This window comes from Gorilla gorilla, chromosome 9 (assembly GCF_029281585.2).
Source record: "Gorilla gorilla gorilla isolate KB3781 chromosome 9, NHGRI_mGorGor1-v2.1_pri, whole genome shotgun sequence".
In the NCBI taxonomy this organism is placed as follows: domain Eukaryota; kingdom Metazoa; phylum Chordata; class Mammalia; order Primates; family Hominidae; genus Gorilla; species Gorilla gorilla.
The window spans coordinates 77086671-77112950 of record NC_073233.2 but is presented as its reverse complement, the minus strand read 5'-3'; the positions used below and the strand labels follow the sequence as shown (position 1 = coordinate 77112950).

The following is a 26280-nucleotide window of genomic DNA, read 5'->3' as shown; positions in this document are numbered from 1 at the left end:
ACCCATTTGGACAGTCCAGGGCTGTGTGTGCTGTAGAAATGGGGGCAACACTCCCCATCCCTGTCGTGGCTAATTTTATGTGTCAACATGTGATATGGTTTGGCTCTGAGTCCCCACCTTAATCTCACCTTCAATTGTGATAATCCCCATATGTCATGGGAGGGACCTGGTGGGAGGTAATTGAATCATGGGGGCAGGCTTTTCCCATGTTGGTCTCATGATAGTGAATAAGTCTCACAAGATCTGACGGTTTTACAAAGGGGAATGCCCCTGCACATGCTCCCTCTTGCCTGCCGCCATGCAAGATGTGACTTTGCTCCTCCTTTGCCTTCTGCCATGATAGTGAGGCCTCTCCAGCCACGTGCAACTGTAAGTCCATCAAACCTCTTTTTCTTTATACATTACCCAGTCTTGGGTACTGTCTTTATTAGCAGCATGAACATAGACTAATGCAACTTGGATGGGACACAGGGTGCCCAGATATTTGGTCAAGCATGATTCCAGGTGTTTCTGCGAGGGTGTTTTGGATGAGATGAACATTTAAACTGAAGGATGTTCAGTAAAGCAATGTGCCCTCCCTAATGTGGGTGGGCCTTACCCAGTCAGCGGAAGGCCTGATTAGAACCCAAATGCAAGAGAGAATTCTGCTGCAGAAGGCCTTCAGGCTCCATCTGTGAGGTTAGCTCCACCTGCGTCTACCACAGACAGCCTTCAGACTAGAACCATGGCATCGGTTCTCCTCACTCAGCCTGTTGGCTCATCCTGTGGATTTTGGACTTGCCAGTTCCAACATGGTTCAAGCCAATTCCTTATCATAAATCTCTGTCTGTATATCAGCACATCCTGTGGGTTCAGCTTCTCTTGAGAACACTGACCAATCCAATCACCATTACTCCCGATGACTTGTAGGTGAAGCCCCTTAAGGAAAATTTCTTTCACAAATGAGAGCTAGGGAAAGATTTACTCTTCCTGAACAGCTAAAGTATTTTCTCCAACGGCCACGAGAACCTTAAACCTTTCCTTCTTTCCACGCTCCCATTGGCCGCCAGGAACTTGCAGCTTGGCTACAGCAATAATGGAGGACCTGGTGGGTAACGTATCTGTCCCTGGACTCGCCTTCCTAACGCAGCTGCTTTTTTCCCTCAGCCCTGACTTTCTACTTCTAGGTGAATATTACTCTTGTACTGCCTGTTTTTCCCACAAAGTGCAGGGAGTTCAAAATGCCAGGCCACATGTCCGAGGATTTTCCCTCCCCTTCCGCTGGCCCCTGGCCCATCCGCTGGCTGGGAAGGAGCTGGCTGCATCTCTCCTTTTGAACTCCAACTCCGGAGGTGGGAAGCTGGCTGGAGCCGCCCCCAGGGCAGAAAGAGGAGAAAGGGCATCAGAAAAACAGGTGCTCAAGACTGCAATCAGGCAGCTGTCCACACTGTCACAGTGAGCACCCGCCGGATACCAGGTGTATTAGTCAGGGTTCTCTAGAGAGACAGAACTGATGGAATATATCTACATGGGAGTGTATTAACTCACACAATCACAGGGTCCCACAATAGGCCGTCTGCAGGCTGAGGAGCAAGGAGAACCAATCTGAGTTCCCAAACTGAAGAACTTGGAGTTCGATGTTCGAGGGCAGGATGGATCCAGCACGGGAGAAAGATGTAGGCTAGGAGGCTAGGCCAGTCTCTCCTTTAACATTTTTCTGCCTGTTTATATTCTAGCCTCGCTGGCACAGCTGATTAGATTGTGCCCATCCAGTTTAAGGGTGGGTCTGCCTTTCCCAGCCCACTGACTCAAATGTTAATCTCCTTTGGCAACACCCTCACAGATACACCCAGGATCAATACTTTGTATCCTTCAATCCAATCAAGTTGACACTCGGTATTAACCATCACACTGGGGGCTGGGTGAGGGGGGACCTGGGGATGTGGGTGAAGACATCAGGAAGGACGTCTTGAGGAACCTGCTGCCGCCAGTGTTAAGATCACTGCTGGGATGGCTTGGGCTGCTGGGGACAGCTCACTCAGGCCTGAGGCCTTAGGGCACCTGGGAGATGGCATCACCTGCCCCCCGCCCATGCCATCTCCAGCCCACCTCAGCTAACCTCAAACTCCCATGAGCAGAAGGCTTTACAAAAGGTGGATTGTGAAACCCCCTGCCACCCATAAAGACACCCCATATAGATGCCTGATAGCAGCCAAGCCCACGCCCTCGTCCTGCCCTGCTGTTGACTGTGAGAAGAGGGAATGGGGGGACAGGGTGGCCATTTTTCACTGCCTGATTCCCCTGCTAATTTCTGTCCTTCTGAGGACATGACAGGAACAGCCAAAGGTCACAGGGATTTGTGTTCCCGACAGGCAGCAAATGCTTTCGAGGAGGCAGAGGATGGGGTGCTGGGCCAGGCCATCATTGTGGGTCCTAGCCTCAGAAGGATTCCAGGGAAGGGAGGACAGGCATTTGGGGAAAAGAGCTGCCTTCTAGACAACACAAAGGCTGTCCGTGTGTCCTTGGTGTTTCCAGACTTTTGGAGGTGGGGCAGCCTGTGTCTGTCTTATGAGTGAGGAGGTTAGAGGTAGGTTTCCCGGAAGGGTGCATGGGTCAGGGACTAGATGAAGCTGTGTAACAAAAGAGGCTCAGAACAGATAATAGCTTCATTCTCCTCCATCTGCTGCCTGCATCACCTGCAATCCATGGACTCTCCCTTTGCCATCCTTAACAATGGAGACAATAACTCCTCCCTACAGGAAAAGCAGAATCTTAGCCATGCTTAGCCACCCCTAACAGGGCAGCACAGGGGTTCACTGATGCCCTTTCTCCTCTTTCTGCCCTGGGGATGGCTCCAGCCAGCTTCCCACCTCCGGAGTTCAAAGGAGAGATGCAGACACCAGTCACTGCCTTCCAGCAAGACCCATGTCCCATGCAATCCCAGCCGAGCTTGGCCAAGCCCTCTCTCACCCCACCACATTCCCGGCTCACAAAGCTCTGGGCTAGCACTCCACAACTCCGCAACTGGCACCCCAGTCTCTATGAGTGCAGCAGTCCTCCCTTATCCACAGGGAACACATTCCAAGACCCCCAGGGGAAGCCAGAAGGCATGAATAGTATCATATACAATTTTTATGTACATACATACCTATATACATGTCTCCTGTACATGCGTACCTTGATACAGTTTTATCTAAAAAATAGACACCAAATGAGATTAACAATAACCAATAATAAAATAGAACAATTGTAACAATATGTCAACATCACTACTTTTTTTTGGGGGGGTGGTAAGGGGACGGAGTCTCCCTCTGTCACCCGGGCTGTAGTGCAGTGGTGCTATCTCAGCTCACTGCCACCTCCACCTCCTGGGTTCAAGCAATTCTCCTGCCTCAGCCTCCCGAGTAGCTGGGACTACAGGTGCCCACCACCTCGCCCAGCTAATTTTTGTATTTTTAGTAGAAACCGGGTCTTGCTGTGTTGGCCAGGCTGGTCTCGAACTCCTGGCCTCAAGTGATCTGCCTACCACGGCCTCCCAAAGTGCTGGGATTACAGGCGTGAGTCCCCGCGCCCGACCTCAGCATCACTACTCTTGTGCTTTGGGGCCATTATTAAGTAAAAGAGGAGGAGGGTACCTTAAACACAAGCCCTGCAGTATGGAGCAAATGGATCCCACACTGAGAGGGCTCCCAAGTAACTTGCGGGCAGGTGGCATCAAGGCATGGAGGCGCTGGACAAAGGGATCACTCACACTTCAAGGGGGATTGAGCAAGATGGAATGGGATTTCATCACACGACTCAGAATGGCATGCCACTTAAAACTGAGGAATTATTTATTTCTGAAATTTTCCATTTCATACTTTCAGACTGGGCTCAGCACACGTGCCCAGGCCACCCAGGTAGAGGTGGAGGGCATGGGATTCAAGCCCAGGCCATCGTTGGCTCTGAACATATACCTGAAACAACCTCCCTACCAGGTGAGTCTATGCAGAATCCCTTCTCCCTCGCTACCCTCTCCCTCCCTCCCGGCCCCTCCAGCACCCAAGACCCTCAGTGGGTGCCTGAAGCCCACTGTTGGGCTCTGTTTTCTCTAAGGACTTCCCCATACCCCCATCAAGCATCCGGGCCCCATTCTGTGCCCTGAGCACTTGGCATCTCCAGAAGCCCTCTGCCCTGCTGCTCCAGGACCCAGAACTGCTCTCTCTCTCCCCATCTCTGACCCCACTTCTGGTAACAAGCATGTAATTCCCCATCTTTTGCTCACACTCCACACACACACATCGCTGGATCCCTGGTGACTATCCCTGGGCTGTCCCCTGAACCAGGGGCTGGGGGCCTACATTTTGCCCCTGCAACTCTCTCAGATCCCCGCTTCCTCTCACATAACTGTTACGGTCCCAGCTCCCCAAGCCTCTGCCCAAGCGTCTGCCCAGCTTCATCCCACCCCATCAATCAGTCACCTACATCACTCCCAGGAGCCATTCTCAGGAGCAGGTCCAGGAGCAGCACTCCCTTACTTAAACACCCTTGATAGCCCCCTCCCACCTGTACACCAAAATCCAAACTCCTAGACAACCCTCAAAACCCTCACAATTTGGACCCAACCTGCCTTGCCATCGTACGTCTCTTCATCCCCTCCTCTATGCACTAGCATCTGAACCAGAGGGTCTCAAATTTTGCAGGGTATGGGAATCATGCAGGGGAATTATTAGTCATATACCCGGGCCCTGCTCTTGGAGTCCAGCTGGTCTTCGGGCCTGGGAATCTGCACGTGTCACCAGCTCCCCAGGTGGTCTGGGGAGACCTACAGAGGATCATGTCCTGAGCTTGCCTGGAGCTCTGTAGCCTCCAGGCCCTTGCTCACACCGTTCCTTCTGCCTGGAATGCTGTTCCCTTCCTACCAGCCTAGCAGAGTCCGCCCAGTCCTACCTCTAGGGACACCTGCTCCAGAAAGCCTCCCACAGACCCCAAGAGAGAGCAGCGACCCTTCCCTTGTGTGTGTTCCAGGGCACTCTGCCCTCTCTTACAGCCTAAGACTGTCTGCCCAATGTGGGTGCTATTTACATGCCATCGGTTGGTTTGTTTGTTTGTCAAGACAGGGTCTCACTCTGTCACCCAAGGTGGAGTGCAGTGGTGCAATCTCAGCTCACTACAGCCTTGACCTCCCAGGCTCAAGCAATCCTCCCACCTCAGCTTCCCCAGTAGCTGGGACCACAGGCACATGCCACCACGCTGGTTAATTTTTTTGTATTCTTAGTAGAGACGGGGTTTCACCATGTTGCCCAGGCTGGCCCCAAACTCCTGGGCTCAAGTGATCCTCCCACCTCAGCCTCCCAAAGTGCTGGGATTGCAGGTGTGAGCCCCCGCTCCTGGCCTACGTGCCATCTTTTACTCACTCAGCTGGGAGCCGTTGGAGGCAGGGGACACTCCACCCAATCCCCGAGGCCGGGGCTTGTAAATGGGGGCAGGTGCGCTCTGAGGCTCCAGACCTTGTCAGGGTTCCTGGCCCTCCCTGCCGCCAGCACACTGCTGGGGATCCCTCTGCAGGCACATCGGGCTTAAAAAGGAAATACACTATTTCATGACTTCACTTCTTTTATTTTTAGAACAAGTGACTCATCTCCACCACGGGGGCTCTGTGAGCTGCTCCCGGGCAGGCTTACAGAGGCCAAGCAGGGAGTGAGAGGCTCGAGAGGGCTGCAGCTGCCCCTGCCCACACTCTGAGGCCCACGAGTGGCTGAGATGCAAGGCAGTTGGTCGTTCCCACCGACCTGCCCCTCCAAAATAGCAAGTCTGGAGAAGCCGGGCACCTGCAGAAGAGGTGGCTGCGGCAGAGGGTGCATCCGTCTCGTCCCGCCTAGGAGGGGAGAGGTGGATGAGACCAGGGAGTTGTTTCTCAGGTTCTCACCTCACCACCTTTTCCTCCACACACAGACCGGCCACGGCCATGGCCACAGCCATGGGCTGCCCAGGTGTGTTGCACCTGCCTGGCTGCATCCTTTCTCACATACCTGCCTCCACAGAGGAAAAGCTGGGAGCAGTCTGGGGACCCAGAAGAGCCACCCCTTTCCCGGGACTGTGGCCCCTTTGGTGGGGGAATGGGGAGGAGGAATTCCTAGTGATGAGATCCGTGCCCAGGACCGAGGGCCCACAGCTCACTTTTGCCCGGCCTCAGTCCACCTCACCCCTTGGTGTGATAGCTCACTCCTGTAATCCCAGCACTTTGGGAGGTCAAGGCAGGTGTATTGTTTAGCCCAGAAGTTCAAGACCAGCCTGGACAACATTGCAAGACCCTATCTCTACCAAAAAAAATAATTGGCCAGGCACAGTGGTGCACATCTATAGTCTCAGCTACTTGGGAGGCTGAGACAGGAGGATCATTTGAGCCTGGGAGGCAGAGGTTGCAGTAAGCCATGATTGCGCCACTGCACTCAGCCTGGGCAACAGAGCAAGACCCTGTCTCAAAAAGTAAGGGAACATCAGCTCCCTAAGCTTACTACTACTACCCTTAACTACTCATTTCTTAGAGCCTTGCTCAGTATACTTTCTAATCTGTGTAACTCACTTGTTTCTTCATTTTTAAAAAATGCATGCTCATTATAGGAAAACTAGAAAATCCACAAAAAATTCATATGGGGCAATAAGGATAGGGTATGTACAACATGATACTAATTATGGGAGAAAATGGGGTTGGTGGGAGAAGACATTTGCATTTGCCTGGAAGCACACGGGATATCTCTGGATGAGACACAAGAAACAGGCAGCTCGGGCTGCATTGATGGAGGGAGATGAGATGGTTTGGGGGAGGCAGAATCCTTGCTCATGGTATATCCTTCTGCAGTTTTCAAGGAAGAGGAGGAGAAAGAGAAGGAGAAACAGAGAACGAAGATGCAGAAATTAGGAAACAGTCCCCAAGACCACCCTCACTTCTGACAGCAATTGGAAGTTCAGGGGTCCTCAAGTTCATCATCCTCCATTTCAACAACCCACTGAAAGTTGTAATGGTTACAGTTATGGTTTATTACAGTGAAAGGATGAAAATCAGCCAAGGGAAGACATGCATGGGGCAGAGTGCAAGGAAGTTCCAATCTCCTTCTCCCAGTGGAGTTATGGACCACATGAATTCCTCCCAGCAATGGTGCGTGATGAGATGCGTCGAGTATTGCCAAGCAGATGTCCCCGGAGCCTTGGTGTCCAGAGTTTTTACTGGGGCTTGATCATGATCACGTGGGCATGATGGACTGATGCCCAAGTGACTGACCTTTAGTTTTCTGCCCCTCCAGAGGTCAAAAGGAGACCACGTGACCCAAATTTCCCCTCACGACAGGCAAACAAAGATGCTCTTCTCAAGCAGGACATCCCGAGGGCCTGGAGATCCCCTCCCAGGAACCAAGGACAAAGACTAGACTTCTCTTTGGATCAGATTCTTTACTACACTTTACTACATCCTGTCCTATAAACAGGATGACCAGCCATCCCAATGTGGCCACGACCCTCCCCATTTTAGTGTTGAAAGTCCCATGGCCCAGGGAACCCCTCCACCCCAAGTACTCACCCTATATGGAGGCACCCACCATCGCCACCCACAAAAAATGCAATGGCTTTTTTCTGTGTCTTCTTGGCTCCACGGTAGTGACGGGTCCAGGAGCACAGGACTTGGCAGCCTTGGGGAAGGAGAGTCAGCTTCTGTGCTCTGACAGTCCAAGTGGAGTCCCCAGCCCACAGTGGTCCCCGGCCACAGCCCCTCCAACGAGGCTGTTCCTCTAGCTTATCTAGGCCTCCTAGTCTCAGCAACATGGCAAAGCCACCAGCTTCCCCTGCAGGTCACCTGGGCCCCCAGGCCAAACACCAGCTTTGTGTGGGCTTCTCCACCAGCCTCGACACTGTCAGGGTCTCGTGTCCATAATAAATCTTGTCTACAGCACCCATGGCGATTGCACATGAAAACAGACTAAAGGAAATCACTGTGAGCCCCAACTTGATCACCCACAGTGGCCAACCATGTTTCTGCTCTTTATGTTGCTCTTATAAATGGGGTCTTTCATGCTTCTCATCTCCTAGTGGATTGCTGTGTATATGGTTTCTCTGTATTGATCTAGACCCACTCACTTGACTGAATTCTGGTATTAGCATTTGCAATTGCTTCCGGTTGACTCTCTTCCATTTTCCAAGAAAATCATCCATCTCTCTGTAAATAATGATTTTCCTTCCCAGTGTTTGCACCTCTGATTTCTTCCTCTTTTCTAATTGTTTTTCTAATATCCAACCATCCTTGCATTTCTGGAATCCATTCCGCTCAGTCGTTGCAATGATTTACTCCCCTAATGTGCTGCTTAATTCAGGGACTTAATATTTTTACATCAATGTTCCCAAACAACACTGGTGTGTGTTTTCTCTTTCCATGCCATCTATGATGGATCTTGGCATCAATGATATGCTTGTTACATAAAAAGAAGTTAAAAATGTTCCTTCTTTTATGCTTTAGAACAGTTTAAATAGTGTTTAATTACCTGTTCGTTTTTGGTGTGGTTGGATCCTCCTATAAAACATTCTAGGCCTGATGCTTTTTTTTTTTTTTTTTAAGGAAAGTCGACTTTGACAACTTTCTGTTTCTTCTATGGTAATCAATTTGTTTAGACTTTACATCTCTTTTGGAGTCTTTTTTTAAATAAATTATATTTTCTATGTTTTCAAAGTCTCAAAATCTTTTATGTATCCCAGAGCCAGTTTCCTGTGGTTATTTGCCATTTTATGTCTCTGCGGTTGTTTTCCCCATAGACTTTTATTTCCTTTATGTTTTCTTCTTTTTTCTTGATAGGATTGACTAACAGCATCCTTTTTTATGCCCCTGAAAAATCTGGCACTTGGGTACATTTGTTAATTCTATTGCTTCTTAATGCATATATTTCCTCTCTTATCTTTATTTCTTCCTTCTGTTTTTCTTAGTTTTGTTCTATTATGTTCAATATATTGAGCCATATGCCTAATCCATATGTTTTCATTCTTTCTATTGGTTAATATGAATATTTAAGGCTATAACTTTCCCTTCAAGAATTGCTTTAGCTGCATCTCATAGGTTCTGGTTTGCAGTCCAAACATTATCACTCAACCCATTTATGCCTAGTGTTTCATTATTGGAATGCTAAGCATGTGGGAGTTATTTATATATCCTACTGCTCAAGGTCATCACCAAGGTCTGATTGCAAAAATTTAAAAAACGGCAACCTCAGGCATAAATGGACTAAGAACCTCCTCCAAGAAGCTCCCTCCTGCGTTCCTGTAACACACCATGCATTCACCCACCACCCTTTTACTACATTATGAACGTCCAGCACAGCACTGTCCATAACAAAAATAATATAAGCTACCTATGTGATTTTAAATTTCCTACTAGCCATATTAAGACCTATTAAAAGGAATAGGTGAATCAACCTAAATGCCCATCAATGGTAGACTGGATAAGGAAAAAGTGGTACATATACACCATGGGATACTATTCAGCCATAAAAAAGAATGAGATCATGTCCTTTGCAGGAACATGGGTGGAGCTGGAGGCCACTGTCCATAGCAAACTAACACAGGAACAGACAACCAAATACCACATGTTCTCACTTGTGAGAACACATGGTCACATAAAGGGGAACAACAAACACTGGGGCCTACTTGAGGGTGGAAGGTGGGAGGAGGGAGATGATCAGATAAAATAATTCTTGGGTACTAAGTTTAGTACTCAGGTGACAAAGAATCTGTACACCAAACCCCCATGAGTTTACCTGTATAACAAACATGCACATGTACCACTGAATCTAAAATAAAAGTTAAAAGTTAAATAAAACATCATGGCCAATAAGTAATGAAAATAAAAGAAACAGGTGAAATCAAATTTAATATTTTATTTAACCCAATCTGTCCAAAATAGTATTATTTCAATGCGTAATCAATATAAAACCATTACTAATGAGATTTTACATTATTTTTCTGTGCCAAGTCTTCAATAGCCAGTACGCATTTTACTTACATCATATCGCAATTTGTGGTGGCCACATTTTTACTGTTCAATAACCACACATGCTTAGTGCAGGTCTAATATCTGTTTCCAGGTCTCTCTGCCCACTACCCTTACCTCCCTGACTGCAAGCTACCTGAGGGCAGGTGCTTTGCCTTATTCAACATTGTATCTGTGGTGCCTTGAATACTGCAAGCACTCAATGAATGCTTGCTGACTGCTTGCAGACGGGGTGGCTCAAACAGCAGACATCTATGTTCTCACAGTTTTGAAGGGTGGAGTCGGCTGGTTCTTCCTGAGTCCTCTCGTCTTGCCTTGTACGTGGCCATTTTCTCCCTGTGTCCTCACCTGGCTCTGTGTGTGTGTGTGTGTGTGTGTGTGTCTGGGTCCTCCTCTGATTAGGACACCCATGCTTTGGATTAGGGCTCACCCTGATGACCTTATTTTAACTTTATTCCCTCTGTAAAGACCATATCTTCAAACACAGTCTCTTTCTGAAGTATTAGGCATTAAAGGTTCAACATATGAATTGGGGGGAAGACATTCCAGCCCTAACACTATCCTTTTATGCCTTTTATACATCTGCTGTCCATCATCATTATTCATTTATCCATCAACTCTTCACTGTCTCCGTTCCATGGGCTACGGTTTGCATCTGTGGCTACCAGCTGTGAGCAGAGGCATGTTCCCATGTGTCTCTAAGAAGGAGCGTGTCTGTCTCAGCCTTGGACTTCCTTATTAAAACATTGTCTTAGGAGGCCCCAAGGAGCCATGGGGAGCCATGGAAATCTCCAACCTCTGACTCCAGATTGGAGCAGCCAAGGACAGCTTGACTCAGCTGCTATTCCTGAAGGGCAGACAACAGCAAAACCAGCACATAAGGGTACCACAAAGGTGCCCAAATATCCAAAATAGGGTCCAAGACAAAGACCATCATTACAAAGAATGGCCAAGGGGCCCCTGGCAGAGACCACCCAGTTGCCTGCCTGATCGCCATTTTGCCTCTGTTTCTTTATAACAAACTTGGCATTCAGGATGGCTAGGAGACCAGCTAACAAATGCCACTATCTCTCAGCCTCCTGTGCATCCAGGGATGCCATGTGACATCATTCTGGCTTATGAGATGGAAAACTAAGGGTATCTGGGGACATTGCTTTCTGTCTCTGTCACCCTTTCCTTTCTCTTCCTGCCTGGAACTCTTGTAAGATGCCTGCAGTAGCAGCAGGTTTCTTGTAGCCGTGAAGATCAAATCTACATGCTGAGGGTGGCAGAACAGAAATATGGCAGGGTCTGAGACCCTGATAACTTCACAAAGCTGTCACGCCACAGCCTGGGAATGCCAAATGCCAGACTTCTTGCTACGTGAAGAAAGAAAAACAAAATACTTTTAAAGCCTCTCTTTTTTAAGCCACTGTTTGTCTACGTGTCTGTTACCTGCAGCTGAATGCATCTGCTGCCTGAGATATGGCCAGGGCACGCCCTCTCATTCATTCAGATGCCATGGCCTGGATTGCCTGTTCTGAGCCAGGCACTGCGTCACAAGGCTGGAGATACTGACACGTGGATGCAGAATACATGAATTCATCAGAATTGTGTCCATTTTCCAGGAACAGAAACCAATGAAACAGGCTTAAGAAAAAGAAAAGAAATTATGGACCAGTGTAACTGAGATAGGGAGTCGGAGGAGGTTGGCAGAATCTTCCCTTCCACCATCTTTCCAGGTGGCTGTGTTCTCATGGGGCCGCCTTGAGCGTCTGTCCTCCCTGCCAGGCAGACCCAGTAGAGGGGTCTGTTCTGACCCCCGGCTCTAGCAGACGTCCCAGGATTCTGAGGCCGGGCATGGTAGCTCATGCCTGTAACCCCAGCATTTCGGGAGGCCAAGGCAGGCAGATCACTTGAGGTCAGGAGTTCAAGACCAGCCTGGCCAATATAGTGAAACACCATCTCTACTAAAAAGTACAAAAATCAGCAGGGCATGGTGGCACATGCCTATAATCCCAGCTACTCGGGAGGCTGAGGCAGGAGAATTGCTTGAGTCCCAGAGGCAGAGGTTGCAGTGAGCCAAGATTGCGCCACTGCCCTCCAGCCTGGGTGACAGAGTGAGATTCCATCTCAAAAAAAAAAAAGAAGAAGATGATGAAGTCCCAGGATTCTGGCTCACTGGACCAAGAGGTGACCTCAGGTATGTGTGTAGGTGCCATCCTACACACCCATGTGGACACGCAGGCCACACACAGGTTTACACAAAACTCTACAACTGGCAAGACATCGGCACATCATATGAATGTCTAACTCCTTCTATCCAGCGTGACCTGGTTTGCCCAGGACTGAGGGGTTTTCCAGGACATCGAACTTTCCATTTTAAAACCAAGACAGCCCTGGGCAACCCGGAACAGCTGGCCCTCCTAGCTCCGTCAGTACCTGCTCATGACAACGATGTGATTTTTCTTCCTTAAAGAGATCAATGAAATGGTACAAGATCATGTTTTTAAAAAGTGAACAATATTTTCCTTAGAGATCAATGAGAATATCCCTCCCCACAATCCTACGATCAGGCGAGAATATTCAGGCAGAGCCCTGGGCTGCCGGTGGGGGTGGCAAATTGTCCGTGACACGGGGGAGTGACCATAGAGTTCTGCTGGCCTCTGGCTGATACAACAGAGGCCAAACTGAAATGGAGCACGGTAGCCCCTGCCCCTGTGCAGACTTCAGAGCGTGAATGAGAAGGGACCCTCTGCGATAGGTCATCTTCACGTCACCCCCTGGACACCTCAAACTCTTGGTCGGTCCCACCCCAGATGGTCTCGGCTCCTGCTCACCAGCAACCCCATGTCTGTAGCTCTCTTGAATGGAGGATCTGAGCACAGCAAGTCCTGCAGAAACCAAAAAAAAAAAAAAAAAAAAAAATTTCCTTGGCATAGGTGAGTGTATCGGGTGCCGCAGAAACAGTGATAACAGCGTTTCTGGTCCTCACCTGGGTTCATTCAGCCAGGACACAGCAAGGCAGAGGCTCCCAGCCAGTGCCCCACTCCATGCCCACCCTGGGGGTCCACTGGCCCCAGTCAGCAACACCAGCCCTGGAACCACCATCTAAGCTCCTGCTCTTGCTGGACGCCCCCAAGTCCTTTCAGAATTCACAGGAATCACCCCCTCTGCGAGCTTCGTGTTCAGAGGACTTGGCCCACGTTCCCTGAGCGAGCGTCCCTAGCACACCCATCACCTCTCAGGGAGCAAGACGCTGCCACATCACCAGGCCCAGCCTCCCAGGGACGATATCTGGTTCGATGCTCCTCCCTGGAGCTGCCGCCCATAGTCTCTTCCATCTCACAGTTCCGCATGTAGTCAGCAGCCCTCGCTGCAATCCACGATCTGCTGGAACGATCCCAGGAAATACAGTGTGGAACTTGGACATGGGTGTTTGCCGAATTTCCCCCAAGAGGCTCAAATGTGGAGCCTTTGAGCTTCCCCAACCTGTGAGTTAAGTCACTGGCATCACGGCTAACGTGCTACGGAGGTGGAGCAGGAGCACTGGATGCTTGGCCTCAAATCAACTTCCCTGCCCTGTCAGCCTTCCTGGGCACTTCCCAGCCACACACTTGCAGGAACAGATGAACAGAGGGCACTGATGGGTGCCTTGGCTTGTCCCCTAAATTGTCCCCTACGTGATATCCTGCTGAGGGAGGGAGGCAGGGATCATTGTGTCCTAACTGTTCAGACCGTTAGAGAGTGTGCAGAGGGTCAACCAGAGCCAAGTGCGTCTGGCTTGTCAACTCAGCCTCACAAGTGCGTCCTGAGACCCTTCCCAGGGGTCTGCTCTGGAGAAATCAAGACAGCCATCTGCACTTATCTCGTCCCTTGGGAGGCAGGAGGAGACTAGTTATGAGGGTGGTGAGCTGAGACAGGACGTGGCCTTTGGTAACAGGGCCAGCTTGTGATGAGGTCACATTTGTCTTTGTGGCCCCTCCACCTGAGTCCTCTGGCTTACCCAGCTCTTCCTGCAGGCATATTTATAAGGAATTGGAGGCAGAGAAGGTCTTAAAGCAAGACCCACCCCCAGGACCACTCCCTGCAACCAGGGACCCCAGAACCTGGTGATGGACCTGCAAGGCCGGCCCCTCCATCTCCCCACATGGCCAGCTGCCTCTACGGGACAGCCCTGGTCAGTCTGGGCAGGCACAATCCATCTCAGGCCTCTCTGAGCTCCTGCCCCAGGGGTGGGACATGGGGATCATGCGCCTGCCCTGCTCCCCTCCCTCCCACCACCACTGGAAGGGCCGGCTGAGTCTCGGGACAGGGTGCGTGGAGGCCGCAGCGTGCAGAGGCTTAGTCCTGCTTGGGTTTCTGGGGCCGCCGCTGGGCCAGTCTGTAGTCGATGTAGGTCCCGAGGCAGGACCACAGGATGAGGCGTGCTAGCAGGATCACCACCAGCAGGGCCAGGAGCGGGTCAGGGCCAAAGCTGCCACCTGGCCAGGAGGTCATGCCTGAGGTCAGCCCCAAAGGGCAGCAGCAGCCTCTGCCCTGGAACTGAGATGCAGTGGGGCCCTGCCACCCTAGCCCAGCACTGCCAAGTGGCTGCCATGCAGACCCAGGTCAGGAAGCTCCGTCCAGCCTGGGGCCTCTGCAGCCGGCGCCCCCAAGGGACCGCCCTGTTCTCTCCGGTGCCACCAAGCAGGCCAGATCTGCCCGCCAGACTCCAGCCCGGGGCCTCCCTGGCATGTGAGAGGACAGACTGGGGACGACGAGCAGCCTCCTTGGTCAAGAGGCCCGTGTACCATTCATCCAGAATTAACCACTCTCTGTGCTGACAATGACAGCATTGTCCAGGGGCCTGGGGGGTGGGAGGCCGCCGGGAGCCCGCCCCCCTTGCTGTCCCCGCGCCCCCTGCTCGCCAGCGCTGACGTAATCTGCAAACATCCCCGGCGGCAGCTGCTGGGCGAAGCGGCCACCTCCTCCCGGCGCTTTCAGCAGCCCACGCGGCTCTTCCGGCCCCGCCAGACAATTGGGCCCTTTCTCTCCCCAATTAGCTATCACTTCTGGAGGCCGCGCCGTCCAGCACAGGCCCACGGTCTCCGCAGCAGCAGGCCCGGGATGGGGCGGGGGCCGGGAAGCTTGGCGGGGAGGCTGGGGCCACCGCGGGGAAGAAGGACGGAGCCTGAGGATGAAAAGCGAAGGAGAAAAGGGGAGAAGATGAGGACAGGCGGCCACAGCCCACAGGCGGCCCCAAACACAGCTCAGCAGCACAAGGACCGCACTCTGGGCCTCTGATGACAAGGGGGTCAGCGCGGGAAACCGGCTTCATCCCCCAGGAAGGGGACCGGTGGACCCCCAGCAGCACCTCCCTCCAGCTCGCCCCTCCATCCTCCATCAAGAAGCCTTAGGTGGGACCTGTAGCCCTAAGCTGGGGCGCACAGGCCTGCAGGGTCCCCTGACATCCTCACAGTCACCCTGGACCTGAGGCCAGTCCTGCCTTCTACTAGCTGAGTGACCTCGGGCAAGTTGTGCAACCTCTCAGAGCTGCAGATCCTGCCTTAGAAAGTGAAGCAAATACCTCCTGCTTTGAAGGATTAGGGGAGAGAGCGCTTCTCAGGGGCCAAGCCCAGCGCCTGGGCACAGAGATCCTGGCCCCTGCCTCTCAGTGGATGCCTTCAGAAAGGCCTCCACATCTTTTCTGAAATAACAGTGTCTGCCCAGCCTTCTCTGATGCCACACGCGCGTGCACACACACACACACGCATACACATGTATACACGTGTGTGCACACAGACTCACACGTGTGCACACCCAATAAGGACACATTGACCTCTACAGGCTCTGCCCCCCAAGTCCAGCTCTGGCCTCTCACAGCCGAGTTTCTGTGGGTGAGAGATAAACCGCCAGAACTGCCCCCTCTAACTCCAAGCCTACATCCTGTAAAGCAAAGGGGCCCCAGTTGGAGCTAGGGGGCTGAGCGTGAGGAACAGAGGTCTCTGGCGGCTGGGTCCTGGGAGTCCGGCCAGTTCTCACCAACAAATGTCCAGCCTGAGCTACAGAGAACAGCAATGGGGGCCTTCCTGGCCACAGGGATCTGGGGCCCATCGCTGGTCGCCGGGAGCCAGCCCTTCAGTTTCTTCCCAGTCTACAAAATGAGTGTCCTCCCTGCCAAGCCTTTCCAGAAGGTTCAAACGGGACCACACGTTCAAACGGGAAGTGGAGCGTGATGCTAACTCACCTTGGGCCGGGCACCGCCTAAGCTGCCTTCCTGCAGCCACCCTGGAGCCCCTGCCTGGACTGGCAGAGGCTGTCTGGGAAGCGTGCCTGGCCCTTCCTCCATCTGTGGTGTGCCCTGCACCCACTGGGCTGCCCGGCACTGCTGTCAAAGGCCACTCACTTAGGGAACGTTGAGCTCTGGGCTTGTTTTCCACGCGCAGCGGTTTGAAGATCACTTCGAACGTGGGTGGGGAGTTAGCTCTCTGGACCCTGTCATAGAGTAAGTCATCGATAGAGCATTTGCTTGATGGGGACTTCCAGAAGGCCAGGGAAAGTCCTGCCGACTTCCTGGGGAAGCCCATCTGCACGTGGGGTGAGGGTCCCCAGACGGGAGCAGCTGTGTATGCAGGGAGGGGGCAGAGGCTGCTGCCAATGGGCATGTCCCTTACCTGAAAGGGCCACCTCTCCAGGTGACATGTCCTGGGGGAGCCGGGGCCGTCTGCTCCGGCCAGAGGCGCTCAGCTCAGGCCACACCAGGCAGGGCACCTCCCAACCTGGACAGGTGGGGACCAAGGTGGCCTTGGACAAAACTCTCTGTGTTTGCCAAGCACCCAATCGGACACAGAGAGTCAACCACGCCCCAGTCACATGGTGTCCACACTCAGGGGTCAAGGAAGCCCAGCCCCTCCCCCTCAGACGTCCCTGGGCCTCTGGGAGTCAGCAAGGACGAGGACGGCGTGCCCTTCGAGAGAGGAAAGGAGTGACCTCCTCCCGGCGGCATCCAGGCTCGGCTTCTCCAGAGAGGGGGCTGCTTGCTGGATAAAGCGGCCGGGGCCACAGGGAAAAAGCAAGTGACCATGAGCATGTTGCAGACATAGTGCACCGACAGCATTGCAGCATGGGGACTGTGAGACCTCCCATTCTCGGGGGAAACTCCCCAAGTCCCCCCACCATCAGCAGTGATGTGACTGGGGCGGCGACCTGTGCTGGGAGCCTCCACCAGCTCCTGCGCCTCAGGCCCTGCTGCCCTGCACCTTCGCTTCCAGTAGGACCCTTCTCCAGGGCGTTCTGGGCCACGGGAGCCACCCCAGTGCACAGAGAGCCGAAGGCCCAGGAAGTTCCCTCCCCCAGGCAGCCCTTAACCTAAGGCTGACCTGGGCAGGACGTAGCCCAGCTTCCCTGCTTTGGACCAGGACAAACTAGAGGCCACTCTGAACCCCCAGAGCTCCCCCTGAAAATCCCAGGGATGTGCGGCTGTGCCTGGAGTCGCCCCCTTCCCAGACTGCTCCCCTTCATCTTGCCCTCCCTGCTCCTCCCTCCTGTGTCTCCCCATCACACCACCCCCCGAGTTACCCGCCTGTGAATATAATCCAGGATAAGCGTGACGAGCGCCTCATCAGCGCAGACCCAGACCCCGCCAATGGGAATGCATGGAGCTGGGCGGTGGTGGCTCCCAGCCCCGGGCCTCTAAGGATGGATCCGGGGATGCTCCCAGCCCCGGGCCTCTGAGGATGGATCTGGGGATGCAAGTTGCCATCGGGACCTCAAAGAGCCAAGGCATCTTCCTGCACCCAAATGTTCAACGCTGACAGAGCAGTGATTGACGCACCCTCACTCACTGTTTCCTGATGAAATGCTTGGCAGAGGAAACCTCTCCACAGGTGAGCTCCGTGGGGAAGGCCTGGAGTGGAAGTAACAAGGAGGTGGAAGTTCTTGCCCCCAAAGCCTGGTCCCCGCCCAGGATCAGCCCTCAGTACAGGTGACAGCCTGGGACAGAGCCCCAAGAACCTTGTGAACAGCTTCCTGTGAGCCCCAGGCAAGCTGGTCTCCACTGAAGCATCACTGGGCCTCAGTTTCCTCCCCTCAATAAAAGGGGAAAATAATCCTAGCACTTTGGGAGGCCGACGTGAGAAGGTTCAGGAGTTCGAGGCCAACCTGGGCAACATGACAAAACCCCATCTCTACAAAAAAAAAAAAATACAAAAATTAGCTGGATGTGGTGGTGCGCACTCGTTGTCCCACCTAGCTAGGAGGCTGAGGCGGGAGGATCACTTGAACCTGGGAGGCAGAGGTTGCAGTGAGCCATGATCAAGCTACTGTACTCCAGCCTGGGCAACACCTTATCTCAAAAAAAAAAAAAAAAAAAAACGGTGAGGGGATGATAATCCCTTCCCAGCTTCTGCAAGCAAGGCTGGGGATAAGAGGGCTTTGCAGGGGAAATCCCCGCCCAAATGCCATCGAGATGAGCTGGACTTGGCTGACTCAAATGCAGGACCCAGGAATAATACTGAACACCCTCCCCCAGGGACCACCAGGCACATCCCCCAGGGCCTCAGTGTGTTGCTTGGTTTTGTTTGTTATTTTCATAGCACCAACATCCTCTGAACTCTTCCATGTGTTTCTAGAACTCGAGCTCTCGCCGAATCCCCCAGGACTTAGCACGGTTCCAGGCACCCAGAAGACTCTCAGCAAGGACGGCCACGTGCATTGGAGCTGGGAGGCCAAATTAAAAGAAGCACGTGTTTTCCTTAGAACAGATTCTGCCAAAATTGTAAAACCACCACCTACAGCCTTGTTGACAGTGAGACATTCTCAGACATGTCAGGGTCCTGCTGAAAATCATTTTTTTCTTTGTTTCTTTTTGCAACAGCAAAATATGCTTGCTTTAACCAAAAAAAAAAAAAAAAAGTAACCATGGCAGACACGGGTGAGTTGGGAGAGCATGAACATCATCAACTCTTACTCCTGCCAAGACGGAGCACAGGACATGAGGACCCCGTCCAGGGCCCATGGGGAGCCTGAGTTCCCACCCCATGAAGACCTGTGGCCCATCACCTCTTCCCCTGAGAATGCTGCATCTCAAAACCCCAGCCGGCGCAGGCTGCCGAAATCAACAGAACATGCATTTCAAACCGGTTTCCACTGAAATGCTCCCTACACACAGACGGGCGAAAATTAATTTTCTTTCTTCCTGCGCCACAAAAGCAGATTAAAATCATGAACAGTGGGACGAGTGGGGGGAAGTGGAGGGCTTCCTCATTGAGGGAGACCCCTGCCCGGGCGGTTTCTCTCCCTAACAAGGGATGGCCTCAGCCGTTTGAAACGCCCTGCTGCAGGCATAAAGCCCGACCCAGGAGAAGGCACTTGAGAAAAAGGACGCCGCTGCCCTCCCAACGGTTGAAAGCTGGTATGTAACTTTGCTCAGGGTGATCAAACAGCTAGTCAAGGACGCTGTCAGGAACAGAATGAAATTCCAAATAAATTAGCCATGTCCAGAAGCCAATACAACACCGGATTAAGGCTCACAAAGAAAACACAATTTATTCAGCCTACCTTGTCAGAATTCTTAATAACCCCCCTTCCTTTCCCTCACCTCGGGCTGAGAGTCCCTGGGTGTGAAGAGACAAAGTGAACCCCACTCAGGACGCTGGGCTACAAGTAGATGCGCTGCATGTCTGGTGGAGCATAAGCGTTTACAAAATCGTGTTTTTAGGAACATTTTAGCGGGGGCCACACACAATCACGTAGGGAAGGCAAGCTGTCCCCAAGTCCCACTCACATCTGAATGAGCGGGTTCATACATTAGAATACAGGAGGAGGGGGGCAGAGACAGGAATATTAACCATTTCAGCTTAACTCTTTGGGGTTTTAGTAGCATCCCTGCTGTCGCCTCAAATGAAGTGTGTTCTGGCGGAGGTGCCTGAAAGCTCTGTCTTCATTTGAACATGATTTTATCTTTTAAGGCAACAAGTAGGTGAATGGTAACTATCACCCTTTGCAAATCCTAACTGTCCTCCGTGACAACTCATTAATATATTCAGCAGCCCTAAAGACAATATCTTTTTTTTTTATCAATGAACTCAGACGGCTTTCACAGCCGACAAACGCTCTTTGAAAGAGTTAATAGGCAGAGGTTTGTGCGGACTCTGGAGCAGGCACCTTTGAAGGGTCCCGGGCCTCCTCCTTGTCTTAGGCTGTGATGATGTATCTGGTTTGCCCAAAGGCCTCAGTGAGAGTATGGGGCCCTTTCTTTGTCCCCAGAGAGGGGGGTGGAGGGGCCGGGGAGGGGGAGTTTGCTCTGCAGCACCGAGCCATTTGCAAGAGATAAAGCCGACAGGGAATTTGAAGGGGAGTTGGGAGGAAGTGATTGGGCCATTACTCTGAGACGGAATGTCAAGATGCTTGAGAAATACACAAAATAAAGATTTTCCCAGAAATTTTTTTAAAGGAGATGACCTAATGGTATTAAATTAAAAAAAAAAAAAGATAAAAGAATTGTGCTAAGCTTGGGGAAATCTCTGCCATTTCCCAAGCCTAGATTCTCTCTTGATTTCTAAATAAAACAAGAAGGCAAACAGTGGGGACAAGGACAGGGAGACACGTTTGAGGCCTGCCATGTGCACACAAAATGATTTTTGCGAGAGTGGGCAGGAGTGTGCCTTGGAACAGGACCCCAGCCCAAGGACAATGGGCATGAGAACCCCATGATGCTCCAGGGCTCTGAAAGTGGAACTGAGCTACTGGGAGGTGCCCTGTTGTCACCAAGTATGTGCCACAAGGAAAATCTCCTGTCACCTTAGAAAGGCTGTGGTTTCCTTTAAGTTCCACATAGATTCTGGATATTAGACCTTGGTCGGATACATAGTTTGCAAAAATTTTCTCCCATTCTCTAGGGTGTCTGTTTACTCTGTTGATATTTTCTTTTGCTGTGCAGAAGCTCTTCAGTTTAAGTAGATCCCATTTGTCAATTTCTGCTTTTGTTGCAATTGCTTTTGGCTTCTTCATCATGATATCTTTGCCCATGCCTATGTCCTGAAAGGCTTGCCTAGGTTGTCTTCCAGGGTTTTTATAGTTTGGGGCTTTCCATTTAAGTATTTAATCCCTCTTGAGTTAATTTTTGTATATGGTGTAAGGAAGGGGTCCAGTTTTAATGTTCTGCATATGGCTAGCCAGTTATCCCAGCACCATTTATTGAATAAGGAATCCTTCCCCATTGCTTTTTTTGTCAGTTTTGTTGAAGATCAGATAACTGTAGGTGTGTGGTCTTATTTCTGGGTTCTCTATTCTGTTCCATTGCTCCATGTGTCTGTTTTTGTACCAGTACCATACTGTTTTGGTCACTGTAGCCTGGTAGTATAGTTCAAAGTAGAGTGATGCCTCTGGCTTTTTTCTTTTTGCTTAGGAACAACCCTATTAAAAAGTGGCCAAAGGACATGAACAGACAGTTTTCAAAAGAAGACATACATGAAGCCAACAATCATATGAATAAAAGCTGAACGTCACTGATCATTAGACAAATGCAAGTCAAAACCACAATGAGATACCATCTCACACCAATCAGAATGGCTATTATTAAAAAGTCAAAAAAAAAAAAACGGCAGATACTAGTGAGGCTCTGGAGAGAAAGGAACACTTATAAACTGTTGGTGTCAGTGTAAATTAGCTCAACCATCGTGAAAGACAGTGTGGCAATTCCTCAAAGACCAAAGAGAGAAATACCATTTGACCCAGCAATCCCATTACAAGGTATATACTCAAAGGAATATAAATCATTCTATTATAAAGATACATGCACATGTACATTCACTGCAACACTATTCACAATAGCAAAGACATGGAATCAACCTAAATGCCCATCAATGGAGAAAGAAGTTGTGGCACGTATATATCATAGAATACTACACAGCCATAAAAAGGAATGACAACACGTCCTTTGCAGGGACGTGGATGGAGCAATCGGCCATTATCCATAGCAAACTAATGCAGGAAGAGAAAACCCAGTACTGCATGTTCTCACTTATAAGTGGGAGCTAAATGATGAGAACACATGAACACAAAGAGGGGAACAGACACTGGGGCCGTTTAGAAGTTGGAGGATGGGAGGGGAGGAGGGAGAGGATCAGGAAGAATAACTAATGGGTACTAGGCTTAATACCTGGGTGATGAAATAATCTGTACAACAAACCCCCATGATGCAAGTTTACCTATGTAACAAACCTGCACTGTACCCCTGAATTTAAAATAAAAGTTAAAAAAAAAAAAAAAAAAAACAGAGAGAGAGAAAGAAATGCTGTGGTCTCCCAGCCACCCTGAGGGACGTGTGTTCAGAGCCTCCCAGAGACTCCATTGTCAGTGGGTGACAGTGTTCACTTACCAGGAAGAGGAGGCTGCTCAGGCTAGCCCAGCCATGACCCCCGCTGGAGGCTAGCTCTGGCACATCCTCTGGCTGGAGGCTAGCCCAGGCATGACCCCTGGCTACAGACTAGCTGGGGCTTGTCCTGTGGCTGGCTGCTAGCCTAGGCATTGAGAGGTGAAGCCAGCTGGACTTCCTGGGTCAAGTGGGGACTTGGAGAACTTTTCTGTCTAGCTAAAGGTTTGTAAATGCACCAATCAGCGCTCTGTGTCTAGCTAAAGGTTTGTAAACACACCAATCAGCACTCTATAAAAACACACCAATCAGCGCTCTGTGTCTAGCTGAAGGTTTGTAAACGCACCAATCAGCACTCTGTAAAAACGCACCAATCAGCACTCTGTCTAGCTAAAGGTTTGTAAACGCACCAATGAGCACTCTGTAAAAACGCACCAATCAGTGCTCTGTGTCTAGCTTAAGGTTTGTAATTGCACCAATCAGCACTCTGTAAAAACGGACCAATCAGTGCTTTGTAAAATGGACCAATCAGCAGGACGTGGGGGTGCCAAATAAGGGACTAAAAGCTGGCCATCAAAGCCAGCAGCGGCAACCCACTCAGGTCCCCTTCCATGCTGTGGAAGCTTTGTTCTTTCGCTCTTCACAATAAATCTTGCTGCTGCTCATTCTTTGGGTCCGCACTGCCTTTATGAGCTGTAACACTCACCACGAGGGTCTGTGGCTTCATTCCTGAAGTCAGCGAGACCATGAACCCACGGGGAGGAACAACCAACTCCCACGGGCCACTTTCAAGAACTGTAACACTTACTGCAAAGATCTGTGGCTTCACTCCTGAAGTCAGCGAGACCACAAACCCACCAGAAGGAAGAAACTCCAGACACATCTGAACATCTGAAGGAACAAGCTCCGGACACACCATCTTTAAGAACTGTAACACCCACCGCGAGCGTCCGCAGCTTCATTCTTGAAGTCAGCGAGACCAAGAATCCACCGGAAGGAACCAATTCCAAACACAGCATGACCCCCACTGGAGGCTAGCTCGGGCCCATCCCGTGGCTGGAGGCTAGCCCAGGTACATCCCCCGGCTGGGGGCTAGGTCAGGCACATCCCCTGGAACCTCACCAGGAGGCACAGTGGCCACCTCTCCTTCTAAGGCACTGGGTCTCTCTGCCTGACTTTTTCCACCTTCTCTTTCTCTCTGCTCATTGGCTCCCTCTGCTCTGCCTGAGCCTAAAGGCACTGTCAGCCTCAACCATAAATAAGTCCAGCACCCACACTTTGCTGCTGGCCTCCCAGCCCCAGGCTCCCGAGAGAGAATCAGAAGAGCTCAGCAGCCCCTGCATTGGTTCCACAGGCAAAGTCCAAGCTTGACCAACCCGCTGAGGGCTGAGGTAAACACATGGCTGTGGGCGCTCCAAGAAGGCAGACGAGAAGCAGAGCACATGTGGCCGGCCCCCACCTCTAACCTATTTGCACACACACGTGCAACACATTTCCAAGTCCCGCTGAACACTGAACATCACGTTACATTTTGTTACATTTCCTTAGCAGTGAGCACTGTTGGGCGATTAACAAAGACGAAAACACCAACAACCTGTATAGTCACAGAGGGTGTGACAACCCACACGGTGCCTCCGTATCCAACGTCCATTTCTGGCACATGTAAAGCATGCGAGGCTCAGAGAGGTGGAACGTATCTGTTGCCTCTGGGATCCCTGACTTGAAAGTTCACACCCAGGTTCCTGTCACTGAGCAGAGCCCCAGGCAAAGATGCTGAGCCAGGGGAGGTGGCTCTATCACTCCTCCCCCATGCCCCGGCCTCCCTGCCCTGCAGGATGACTGCCTGTCCCCACCCTATTGAACTCAGGAGTGGCCAGTGAGATAAGGGAGGAAATACTCCTGTCGCTTCCTGGTGTGGTGGCTCACACCTGTAATCCCAGCACTTTGGGAGGCTGAGGCAGGCAGATCATGAGGTCAGGAGTTCGAGACCAGCCTGGCCAATAGGGTGAAACCCTGTCTCAACTAATAATACAAAAACAATTAGTCAGGCATGGTGACATGCTCCTGTAGTCCCAGCTACTTGGGAGGCTGAGGCAGAAGAATTGCTTGAACCCAGGAGGAGAAGGTAGCAGTGAGCCAAGATCACGCCACTGCACTCCAGCCTGGGCGACAGAGCGAGACTCTGTCTCTAAATAAATAAATAAATAAATAAATAAATAAATAAATAAGCCAGGGCATGGTTTGCAACGTTCTCTTTTCCCTCTTCCTTTTCCTTCCAGGAAGGAGGCTGCCCTGCCTGGAGTGAAAAGTGCATGGAGCAGTCTCAGCCGACCCAGGTGGGATGTGTAACATGGCCAAGAAATCCACCCATGCTGCTGAGAGCTACTGCGCCATGGGGTCATGTGTCACCTAACTGACTTAGCCCAGCCTGACTGATCCCCCGTGTGTGACCAGACATCAGCACATTCAGAGGGCCTCATACTGAGAATTGGTGGACCTTTCAGAATGGACATGACCACTCAAAGTAGGGACATTACTCGCTATTTGATGGCCCATGTGGGATCAAAGGCCACTGGGGTTCCCTCCAAGGCATAGCACACTTAGAATCCCATAAGTCCTCAGTTCTAAGGCATGTATTTTTCATACTCTGATAATTCTGAAATCAAGTATAGCTTCTAGTAGATATTAAAACTCATTTTCAGATCCTGCAGAAAGGAGGAGACAGAAATAAAGTTGCCATTCCCTGCTTTTGTATGAACCCAGCTGAGCATAAACCATAATCTATTCAACCTCTGCTGGGTGTTTGCCTTGCGTCCCCACACGTGGTTGACTCACAACCTAAGTTTGAATCCCTAATTTTCACTTTAAATAACTTCAGCTACTCGGGATGCTGAGGCAGGGGAATCATCTGAACCCAGGAGGTGGAGGTTGCAATGAGCCGAGATTGTGCCACTGCATTCCACCCTGGGTGACACAGCAAGACTCTGTCTCGGGAAATTAAATTAAATTAAATTAAATTAAATTAAATTAAATTAAATTAAATCTTCAAAAATATTGCAGTACAATGCAGCACTGAAACAAGAAGCTGTTGTGTATGTGAGATTTCCTGTCCCACATTGGGCAATGCAACTGAAGGCAATAGAAACCAGGACATTGCTCAGAATATGCCGTAAAGCTCCACCATGCTAAGAGTTTAAAAAAAAGAAAAGAAAAGAAAGAAAGAAAAACAGAAAACCAAAAATAAAAGAAGAAAAATAAAGCTCCACTGTGCAGCTGGAGATGTTAGCATGAATAACCTCTAGATGAACATAATCTATCAAAAGGTTTTTGCTGTCAGAAGAAACAACAGAAAGTAGAATCAGACCCAGACCTGTCAAAATTATCAGAATATAATATAAAATAAGCATGATTAAAGGATTAAGAGAAAATATTTAAAACATAAAGAACAAGAGATTATAAAATGACCAAGCAGATTTGGAAAGACCTAAATGTAATTCCAGAGATGAAAATATATTAAGTGATATTAACAGATGGTCAGACATGGCTGAAAATTATGTTGGTGAACGGAAAGACAGATTTGAGCTATGGCCCAGAATATGGCACAGAGAGACAATGGGAGACAAGAAGGAGCTGCCAAGAGGCATGAGGGGTGGAGTAAAAGGTACACTGTATGGTCCTAGGAGTTCCAGTAGAAGAGAATAGAATAGGGCAAAGGCTAGATCTGAAGGGGAAATGGCTGAGAAGTTTTTAGAACAGATGAAAAACATCAATCCCCAGATTTGGGCATCCCAAAGAATCCAACATAGGATGAGTGATAAGCAATCCATAGCTGGGGACATCATAGTGACACCATACGATACCAAGAGGTGTTTTTAAATGTACCTGGGATTTTGTTTTAATCAGGTACATTAACATGGCAGACATGGAGACAGCTGCCTTAAAAGAAGTTTATTACTTACAG

The 26280-nt window shown here is 50.6% G+C and overlaps 1 protein-coding gene and 1 long non-coding RNA gene across 2 annotated transcripts; one reads left to right on the top strand and one right to left on the bottom strand.

Moving 5' to 3' along the window:
• Nucleotides 1-726: 726 nt before the first annotated feature.
• LOC101126111 (uncharacterized) lies at nt 727-25112 on the top strand. Its single transcript, XR_175817.2, has 3 exons — nt 727-1087; nt 3846-3956; nt 24599-25112. It is a non-coding gene; the product is annotated as an uncharacterized lncRNA (long non-coding RNA).
• Nucleotides 14116-15147, bottom strand: SMIM38 (small integral membrane protein 38). The gene has a single exon (XM_055354704.2). The coding sequence runs from the start codon at nt 14462-14464 to the stop codon at nt 14309-14311; it is 156 nt and encodes a 51-aa protein (XP_055210679.1). The 5' UTR covers nt 14465-15147; the 3' UTR covers nt 14116-14308.
• Nucleotides 25113-26280: the final 1168 nt, after the last annotated feature.